We start from the raw sequence: 10,991 nt of genomic DNA, 5'->3' as shown, positions 1-10,991 counted from the left end.
TTGGTAATACTTACAAACAAATATGTTGTAATCAATAAGCACTGTCATCGTGGTATGATGCTGTTTCATCAGTCTTAAACCCACTGGCTTCCTCAAAACGCCTCGCCCATCTCACGGTCTTACTGGGCCAACATGCAGTAAAGCTGAAGGCGGCTTGTTGTTAGTGCACTTTCATTTGTAACTGCTATCGCTACAAATGACTGCTTAAAATAAATTTGCCACTTTATGAGCTCACCTTGTGTTACATCATTTGGAGAAGGGCTTACTGCCACTTTATCCCCCTGTCTTCGCCTCAGGACTCATTGTAAAAAACATTTTTTGTGTGTGTTTAAGGCAGCGTGTCAATAAACAGCTTCAAATACAAATGGCTTATGTTTACTTCCAGGCTCTGGGGAGGCCAGTCCAGGTCGATTAAAACATGATTGTACTTTTTTTGCAGTTTTTGCATTAATAATTCCATAAATTTTGACAACACCCCCAATAGCACTGGGTGAAATGCAGCCCTCATCTATCGATCCATCTATAGATATATATAGATGACCAACCATATATATAGATGGCCAATGACCAAAGCAATATTGCTTTGGTCATTGGCTGCTTGCTCAGTCATTTCAGTTCCGCGGTTCCATCCACAGTGGTGAAAGTGATTGCGCTCTCTGATTGGTCTGCGTCCTCCTCCAGTGGACTTCAATTAGAGGCGGGGATTTATCAGCAGCTGTACGTGACGTTAGTGACGCTGATTAAACAGGTGAAGCAGGATCTTGTATTTGCTGGTATTTCGCGTTTGCTCTACGATTGATTAAGAGCTCGTGGACTTCAGTGAAGCGTCTGCTTCAGTGGGCAGAATTTGAAAGCAGGGCTGCTCTGTCACCATGTTTGACCTGAAGAAGAGGAATAGTTTGACTCTGAGGGACAGCCGTGGGACGGAGGAGTTCAGACGAGTGGCGGTCAGACGGAAAGTCCAAGGTCCTGTGGGTGACTGTCAAACCTCAGGTGAGATACTTTGCGCTTTGGAAGGCTTTATGATGTTATTGGCTTCTAGACTGCATCAACTTTGGGTGTTAATTAAAAATAAATAAACAGATGAGAGTTTAGCTTTTGTGTTGATGCTAGTAGTTTATCCTTTCAAGGGGCAAATGTAAACTGCAGTGAAAGCTGGTAGATATAAGCTAATATTCACAATAAAACTCATATTACACTCATACTCATAACCAGTACTTATTGTATTCTGTATTATCCCGTTTCTATGTGTAGTTGCCAGTTTTACAAATTTATAAGCTAATACTAGTGAACTCTAAATTATCAGTCCAGCAGTAGAGACTGCATGCTATAAAGTTTATAATGTTTAGCCTCCGGAGGCCATTGTTTGTGGTGCTGTAATTGTGCATATAATATTTATACTTTAAAGGGCTTTCTAATATTTTGTCTGCAAGTCGAAACGCTTAAGAGCAAAGAAAATGCATTGAAAATAAAAAGGCACAGCTAACACTGGCAGTTTTGGCTCTGTATGAGGGTGACCAGGGCAGCAGGGTAAGGGCATTGACCCTCCTTGTTATGCACGGATTACATCAGTTAATACTATTTTGGTTGCTTTGTAAATCCAGTCCCTTTTGGATTGTTCTCTCTGTGTGTATTTGAATTTTTTTTTAGCCACATTTGGCACCGTAGCTTGTTGGATTACTGATGTGAAATCTCTTCCCCCTGATTCAGCCTGGACTTTGGCAGTTTGTGCTTTGAGACCACCATTTGTCAGTTCCACTCAAAAGCGTCCACACAAAGTCTTACTGTTCCCTCACTGAGGCAGAATTATGTGCTTAGAAGTATGTTGGTGTCAATGGTACTGTCGCATGCAAGAGTGGCATCCATATTCTGAATGCAAATTATTCTTTAGGTTACCACTCTATGCAAAAAGCTGTGTTCTAAAACACAGCTTTTTGCATAGAGTAGTTTTTATTGCATGTTCAGAAATGGGAAGAAAAGGCAAAGATTTCCTTAAGATAACTTAAAACATTGCCTTTACTGTATGATGCAATTATGCTCAGCGCCATGCCCTCTGCACGGCAGAATAACCCACTCTGGCTCTATCTAAAGGTAAGAAAACCTAACAGTAGCTTTCAGCTGGTAGAGGAAAAAATAACAAATTTCCCAAATTAGTTGTTGATTGTTATTAAGAATTGTATTGTTGAATGATCTACCTACGTGCCCTTTAAAAACCTCATAGACACAGTTTCACTTTATGATAGTTTATTTAAAAAAAAAAAAAAAAGTCAGTGTGTTTCTTTGCAGTTCCTCTCAGATTCATGTTGTCTTGTAAACGCTGATGTAACTAATAAAACTGGCAAAGGTTAGACTCTGTGATGAAATACCCAGAAGTAAGAAGAGGAAGTATTACATAGAGAATGTCGGCTTTAGCCCCTCCACGTGACCAATCAATCCACCACACTTCAGCAAGGCGTTAGTTGGAAAGCTTTACACTCTCTAACAAGTAGCTAATATTACTGCGTAGGTTTGGCTATAATGTGCAGGTAAGGAAACGATAAGTTACACAATTACAAGTAGTTGTTGTTGGGTAAGGATGTCAGTCAATACAGTTAGAGGTCAGATTTCAATGAAGCCATAAATACTGTGTGTGGTTTCTTTTGTTTTGTTTTGTTTGTTTTAATGGGACTTTTTTTGGGGGGGGGGGGGGGTAGTTAAACTGGTCGTAACTATTACGACCAGTTTAACTAACAATGAAAAATGCTTGTGGAGGATTTGGAAAGTAAAAGAATCCTTACTGTGTGTGCATGCATGAAAAGGGAGCTTTATTCAGTCACTGCAGAGAATTCAGGTACTTGACTTTTTAATATTAACAAGATTATTAATAACAATATCATTGTGGGAAAATCACCACCTGATAGAAAGCATGAAATGGACTAGCACACTTTTTTTTAATTTATTATTATTTTTTAAATAAAACCTTTAAGTATGTTAGTTAAGAATTGGAGGGGGCAGCTAATGTTTTCAGAAAATGAAAAAAATATTTTTACTTAGAAATAAAAACAACTTTTCTTGATTTATAAAACTTAAAAAAAAGCTAAGAATATTTGAATGACACTTGCACTCTTCTTCATAAATCAATAAAAATTTTAGCAGCTGAAGAAGAAATGCTTTAAAATAACCAGGAAAAATGTCCAGTGAACATGCATAAAAACATTTAACGAGATTAAAAAAACAAAATCAGAGCTTTTAATAATGCAACTATAGTAGAAATTTTGGTAAAGGAAAATGACCTTGAATCATCCTCTTCAGTTTAGAGATGTCTTATGTTGTTCCCCGAAAGCAAAAAGGAGGATCTGTGAGGCAGATTCCTGGTCGTTGGCTGTAGCTGATACTAGTGAAAAGTTTAAATTGTGGCTCAATGATTTTACAATGTTTAAATGTTTAGTTTTCTGAATGTGTAACCAACTGACTACAATAACTACAACATGCAGAAAGCATGTGTGGTTTAATAACAGTGTTTGTTTTCAGATGTGAGCAGTGGTGTGAGTGGTTCATACAACGGTGGCCATGCTCATGGCAGAGTTTCTGGACCAGAACTGATCGCAAAAATTGCTACAGAAAAAGATGATGAGAAAAGCCCAACGAAGAGATCACCTTTTAAACCCCAAGGTAAGTTTAAAATCCTGCAAACTGCATACACAACTTGCAATGTTGTTGCCTCACATGGCAAATTTGTTACTGTAGCTGTTCATTGTTCTGCAAAGATGCTCAGCAACCACAATGTCTGTCTTTGCAGTGCCTCCTCAACCAGATCACCTCCAGAGCCCTCCGAGGGTAGGACAAGATCAAGCCTGCAGTCTCACTCCAGGAAAAGTGCCACCCCAGCAAAATAATGGAACAGAGGAGAACCAGAATAGATGCAATGGCGTTTCTATTTCCTGTGTAAGCCCACAGAATTGTTTAGACTCTCCAAGTAAAGAAGGGGGACGTTATTTTCTGAATGGGGTTTTGGATCCACACATCAACCCTGCCAGACATCCTCAGGGGATTCTGAATCTTACAAGCAGGCCACTATCAGGATCTCCAAGCCCAGGCAAAAGAGGCATTCAGAGCTGTAGCCCTCTGAGAGAAGGCCACAGCCCCGGTAAGCTGTCCCCAAGAAACTATAGACCTCTCACGGGAAAACTACGTGCTTCGAGCCCTGTTCAAGGGAAGATGGGACGCTACAGCCCTGCCAAGAGTTCTAAATCCTTGCTAGGACTGCACAGAATCTCAAGCGAGAAAATAGAAAGACGGGAGAAGAGAGCAGGAAAGTCTCTGAGTGTGCCTGACCTGATTGTGTATTTGGATGAGAGCAGGTAGTTGTTCAGTTTATGTTCTTGTAGTGCGTGTTGCATAGCAAGTGTAAAAGTCTTTTTTTTTTCTTTTTTTAATTGATTACATTTATTTATTTATATTTTTTTCCCCTCTAGGATTCCCTCAGATAAAGCTGAGCGCTCTCCACTCAAACTGCTGCACTCACCCAATTTTAATATACCTGCCATCACCGTCAAAGCATCAGCTAAGCATAGACGCAGTCTTACCACAAATGAAGAGCATCTGTTACACAGCGGCATAGAGCATTTCCCAGGACAAATGAATGGCATTGTGCAGGAGAACAAACAGCCAGCAGCAAATGGGATGAGGCAAAATGACAAAATGGAAGAAGGCAAGATACCTACAGGGTATGGCTCCAAGTTTTGCTGCCAGTGGACAGTGGCAACCACAGAAGATGAGAAGATTCACAATGAGAGAGCTGAACAAAATGAGGAGGAGAAACAGAAGCAAGAAGAGAGGGAAGGAGATGAGGCGAACAATAAAGAGAGCACAGAGCAGAAGCTGTTTAACATCGCTACTGAACTCCTGCAAACAGAGAAGGCCTATGTGACCCGCCTCCACCTGCTAGACCAGGTGAGTGTTTATGCTGTTGGCACGTCTAAAAGACAAATATGTGCACAATGCTTAAACGGAGAGTTATTGAAATGAAACTTAAAAACTGTTTAATCCTGTAGAATAATCATGTTATCACTGCTGTTCATAAGTGACGTTTACTTGCTGTGTAGAAGATTAATATCTGTGAAACTAAATGTGATGTTGCATTTCGCTGCCTCCCACCTCAGGTTTTCTGTTCACGCCTAACAGAAGAAGCAGGTCGAGGCTCATTTCCTCCCGAGGTGATAAGAAATATCTTTGCGAACATTTCCTCAATCTACTCTTTCCACAGCCAGTTTCTGCTGCCTGACCTGGAGAACTGCATCACACACTGGTGAGTCTTTCAGAGAGTTGGTACACTTCATAAACTTGCAACCCAAATACAAACTGCCTTATTGTTATTATTGCTATTTATACAGTTAACCTGAGAAGCTCATAACCTTCATATTATCATAAAGCTAAATGCTTTTGCACTCTTGTCCAAATTATTGTTTCATTTTAAAGCCAATGTGAACCAACATGTAATGGCTCCCTACATTTGCCCTCTCATCTGCTTAAATGTAGGTGTAAGAGCCCAGGCCTGGGTAAGGTTCTTCTACAGCACGCACCCTTCCTGAGGATGTACGCTGACTACGTCAGAAACTTCGACCATGCAGTGGAGCTGGTGAGGACCTGGACCGAACGCTCCTCTGCTTTCAGAAACATCATCCAGGACATACAGGTAAGAAATATTCTGCACGGTATACATCATCGCAAATTCATATTCCTCTCTCATCACAAGGTTTTGTATGTCTGTTTTAGAGTCAGGGGATCTGTGGCAAACTCACCCTGCAGCACCACATGTTGGAGCCAATCCAGAGGGTTCCACGTTATGAGATGCTGCTGAAGGTTTACCTGAAGAAACTGCCTGAAGATGACCCGGATTATGAGATTACACAGAGCAAGTTGTCTGTGTATTTATACCATTGACCTGTTCATTTTGTTATTGATGGTCTTGTCACACCATTAGTAATGGATGCTTATGTTGAATTTTTGTGTTGCCTTATTAATTACTATACATTCATCATCACTGTCCCCCATTTTTCTGCCTACTGTGTGTAATGCCTCCTGTCTCCTCCAACAGAGTCCTTGCAGACCATTTCCATGGCAGCCACACACTCTAACAGTGCCATCCAAAAAGCCGTATGTAACATTACTGATACTGTTTAGCAATGTTGTAAGGTTTTCCAGAGGTGTGGACTTGAGTCACATGACTTGGACTCGAGTCATTAATTTTATGACTTTAGACTTGACTTGACTTGGACTTTTACACCAATGACCTGGGACTTGAATTGGACTTGAACCGGTTTACTTGAAAAGACTTGATATTTCACCCCAAATATAAAATTTTACACGCATATTATATAGAAAGTGTGCACCATTAGTTCACTTCATTTATTCAAACCACACTCCATACATATGTGTGCGTGAGCTGTAGCACAGCCAATCAAATTAACCAGATTTTTAAAAAAAACTAAAAAAAAAAAACTTCAAAAATGCTGCAAGGAGTTATTTTTTCAGGTACATAAACTATGAAGTAGTGAACAAAAAACCGAAATGCAATATGCAAAACATGCAAGAAGAGAATCACAGACAGATGGAACAACTTCCAACTTTCTCCGACAGTTGAAGTTGCATAAAGAACGGTAGGTGGTGGTGCTTTTGCTACGATGAGATGGCTGACTTCATCTAACTAGCAAATGTTGTCCAGGCTCCCTTGGTGATACGTGTGGGGTTTTTTTTTTTTTTGTTTTTTTTTTTAAATGTGTATGATATTTTTGTCATGCGATTTTAAAGCCGGTCCTACAAGCGCATCCAACAATAACATGCAGCTTATCTCAGAACTGTCGGTGAAAATTATTCTAGGAGCTAGGTTTAATTGAGCTGCATTTTATAGAGGTGCAATTTCACAATTTGTGTATATTTTCTAAGTTCACTATTTCGTCATGTGTTGAGAAAAACAAAGATTTAAAAATTACATGGTCTAATATTTACTTTTCTTTTTTATATTTTATTTATTTATTTTTTTAAAAAGACTCGAAAGGACTTGAAATTCAAAGTTTCAGACTTGTGACTTTACTCGGACTTTTACACCAGTGACTTGAGACTCTACTCTGACTTGCCTGACATTACTTGAGACTTGCAAAACAATGACTTGGTCCCACCTCTAAGGTTTCCTGATATTGTCTTGAACTGTTCCAGTATTTTATCTGTGAACATTTTTTTAACAGGAGGGTCTGAAGCGACTCTTGGAGATCTATGAGATGGTTGGAGAGGAGGAAGTCGTGAATCCAACCAACGAGTTTCTCAGGGAAGGTCGTCTGCTCAAGCTTGCTGCCAGGAACACATCAGCCATGGAGAGACACCTGTTCCTGGTTGGTGTATATAGAAACACATGCACACCCTATCTGTGACTGATTTTTCCTCTTACCTCTGTCGTAAAGTTAGTAATATAAGTGGCTTAATCCCAAAAAGTTGATTCTGTTCATCTGGACGTTTTCGGTGGGAGAAACGTTTCGTCACTCATCCAAGTGACGTCTTCAGTCTCAGCTGACTGCAGGTTTCAATCTTATAAACAGTACAGTAATGACTGAAACCAGCCCAGTGAAGGAACAATGGGCTGGGAGGTCAGTTCCTTCTTCATGATTATGAAAATTCTCATGAACACTGATCAATGGCCATGAGTACCATTCAGAGTTGGGGAATGGCTGCACCCTTAGATCCCTCCCCAATTCAGAGATGGTCTTTCCATTTTCACTTGAATGGCCTTCTTGACTCTCACTTAAACCAGCATTCCTCCCTGTCCAGGATGTGTACATCCTCATCATTGAAAGAGCGTCCACTGGCCTGTAGGTGTGAATAGTCTGAAGAGTCCTGGCCTGGTGAGAAGGCCCTGAGTAAATGTGGTTATCCTAGTTGGACATTTGTCAAAGCTGAGCGAGCACCTAAAGAAAGCTCCAGCCGATCGAGGAGAAAAGGACAACTGCTCCATAAGCTAAAACTCTTAGTTATCCCTCCACCCCAAGGAATCAGTCCTCCAACACAAACAGAATAACATAGTGTACGCTGTTAAGTGCAGGAGGATTGCCAGGATTTCTACATCAGGGAAACCAAACAATCTCTGGCTAAGCAGACGGCACAGAAGAGCCACCTCGTCAGGCCAGGACTCTGCAGTCTATTCACACCTACAGTGGACACTCTTTCAATGATGAGGATGTTCACATCCTGGACACTCATCACTTGGATGAGTGCCGAAACATTTCTCCCATTGAAAATGTTACATCCAGATGAACAGAATGAACGTTTTGGGATTTCCTTACCTGGATGATTGAGCTTGCATGAAGACATAACTTGCTTAAATGGATATCTTTGTTTCACTCCAGCTGTCATCAGTCTAACACTAGTTCATTGCATAACTGATTGCTTGGTAACTTTTATCTACAGTTTAACAACTTCCTGCTGTGCTGCTCTCCAAAGTTCAGCCTGGTCGGTCAGCGTTTCACTGTGCGCTGCAGGATCGGGATGGATGGGATGCAGGTGCAGCAAACCACCAATGAGGATCATCCATACACCTTCCAAATATCTGGAAGGGAAAGGATCCTTGAGCTGCAGGCCAGGTGGATGTCATGATTGAAGCACATCAGTTCTTCTTGTTTATGTTTTTAACTATTTACTTAGATTGTTTTGAACAGTTACACTTATTAATTGTAAATGCATTCAATTTTGGTTTTCCAAGCTCCAAGCAAGATCGGGATGAATGGATAAAGGTATAATCAGATTTTATTTATTAAATTCTATTTTCTAGACATTAAACGATACATTGATTAGGAAAAAATGAGTTTTCTCATCTTCTAAAGCAAGTTTTGTCCCCAGGTGATTCGTGAAGCCATTGATGTGTTTCAGAAGAAAAATGATACCTTCAGACTGGCTTCTAGGGAGCTTACTGTAGCAGAACCAGTAAGTTGTATCAATTCTAGGAATATGGAGTAAAGGAGGATTTTCTTTCCTCAATGTTTATTCATCCATTCTCCTCAGCTTATTTAATTCAAGGTTGCCGGGGGGCTGGAGACTGTTTTAAAACAAAATGTGTTCCACAGACAGAGCAGCTTGGCAAACGAGCCCCTCGCTGGATCAGAGACAATGAGGTGATCCTGTGTATGTCCTGCATGGAGCCTTTTAACGCCCTTACCAGAAGAAGACATCACTGCCGTGCCTGTGGTTTTGTGGGTGACATGATAAACTGCAGCTTTGTATCACACAAAACTGAACTTTATCTGAGAACAGCTCACACATGATGGTTTCTGTTTCTACAGGTGGTGTGTTGGAAGTGTTCAGACTACAAAGTGGCTTTAGAGTATGACGGTTACAAGCTGAACAAAGTGTGTAAAGCTTGTTACGCCATCCTGACTGGCCCGAGAGGGGAGGGCTTGGATGGAAAAAAGAGAAGAATGCTGGATGTGAGCCTTGTCGTTTCAACTATTTAAACTTTATGGGTTGTTTTAGATCAAAAAGGCCACCTAACAAATTTTGATCATTGGTTTTTGTTTTTCCACAGTCCAAAGCATCTCCAGGGCCTACTGACAGTGTAATGAGTGGTTTCCTGCAGTATGGGGACAACCCCCAGACCTGGCAGCGAGTGTGGTCCGTGCTCACCAGGGCTGAGCCTCCGGTTCTTTACCTGTACTCCGTTCCACAGGTAAAGTGCTCTGGAAAAGTCAGGAATAATAATAATGTTGAAGGGATTTTGCTTTTACGTATAAGGGTAAAACTGTGTTTCTTTGGGACACCAGGATATTATGTTGCAACACAGCAAATACTTTATACAGTCAAATGAAGACAGACTTGAAATGCAGCTGGGACTGTAAAGATGGTATGGTACAAGCAGTGTTTGCCCCTCAGCTGTAAAAGACTGATGGGGTGTTGCGGTCACCCTGCCGGGCAGGTGGGCAACACGGACACAAAGTTTGCGAAAGTGATAACTCGAGAATGAAGTAATGTAGGACTTTTAAATTGATACCATAGGTGCATCTACTTGGGCATGGGTGAGGATCTCCAGGCCTTCAGGGCCAGTGTTCTGCAGGTTTTAGATTTTACCCTGGGTCAACACATCTGAATCAAATGATTAGTTCATCACCAGGCCTCTGGAGAACTTCAAGACATGTTGAGGAGGTAATTTGGCCATTTAAATCAGCTGTGTTGGATCAAGGACACATATAAAACCTGCAGGACACCGGCCCTCGAGGCCTGGAGTTCCCCTGCCCCTGCACTAGGGGGTTGAGGGGTATGACTGGCCACCACCAGTGTTTGGATAATTGGTCAAACACTCCTTACTGTACAACAGAACCCTTTGATGACAAACGTCCTTCGTGTCTGACTGGAGTCTTCTGTTATTATTAAACCAGTGAAGGCAAAGAGAGCCTACCTATGCCAAACATGCTTTTAAATACATCCCTCCACAAGTCATTTGGTCTCCTGGTGCACATGGTTTTCTTTCTGTTCTTAACGAATGTACTGCTGGTTGGTGTGCTGCCCCTCCCACAGGTGAAGGATGGTGTCATGTTATAAAAGGGTTCAGCCTCCAGTCTTTTATTGCAGCCCTGCTATGGGTCTTGTCATTTAAAACAAACCCTTTTTGAATCATTGTTTGTGTCCCTACATTTCCAGGATTTAAAGCCCCTCTTCACTATACCTCTACTGGGCTGCAGCGTAGAGGCTTTCCCCCAGGCGTTTCAGGGTCAGTCCTGCTTCTGTCTGACCCAGTCCAAAACCAGCCACACTTTCACCTGCGATTCTCGGGACATCAAATGCAGCTGGCTGAGTGCTCTGAAAGTTGCTGTGACAGGATGGCGTACAGCATGCTCACTGGCTGTTTGTGACAACAGCAGAGGAATCAGGTCTGGCATTAATGGGAGTCTCAGTGGTGAGAACTTTGTAGTCAGTGGCAACAAGGAACATCGCTCTTGAATGTTTGTAGTGTGTCACGTATGCAACAGCAGAAC

At 41.4% G+C, this 10,991-nt stretch overlaps 1 protein-coding gene across 1 annotated transcript; it reads left to right on the top strand.

Moving 5' to 3' along the window:
* The first annotated feature begins 759 nt into the window (after window positions 1-759).
* Window positions 760-10,956, top strand: LOC146650191 (FYVE, RhoGEF and PH domain-containing protein 4-like). The gene is made up of 16 exons (XM_085385743.1): window positions 760-993; window positions 3,511-3,651; window positions 3,779-4,340; window positions 4,455-4,932; window positions 5,142-5,287; window positions 5,518-5,674; window positions 5,755-5,893; window positions 6,077-6,135; window positions 7,224-7,367; window positions 8,437-8,609; window positions 8,729-8,759; window positions 8,866-8,949; window positions 9,090-9,215; window positions 9,306-9,449; window positions 9,548-9,688; window positions 10,657-10,956. The coding sequence occupies exons 1-16, from the start codon at window positions 873-875 to the stop codon at window positions 10,954-10,956; spliced, it is 2,946 nt and encodes a 981-aa protein (XP_085241869.1). The 5' UTR covers window positions 760-872.
* The last annotated feature ends 35 nt before the right edge of the window (window positions 10,957-10,991 follow it).

The sequence above is a fragment of the Rhamphochromis longiceps genome, linkage group LG17 (assembly GCF_057381845.1).
Source record: "Rhamphochromis longiceps isolate RC_006_pf linkage group LG17, R_longiceps_female_GT1.1, whole genome shotgun sequence".
In the NCBI taxonomy this organism is placed as follows: domain Eukaryota; kingdom Metazoa; phylum Chordata; class Actinopteri; order Cichliformes; family Cichlidae; genus Rhamphochromis; species Rhamphochromis longiceps.
Note: the sequence above shows the minus strand (reverse complement) of the source record. Positions and strands in the feature narration are given on the sequence as shown.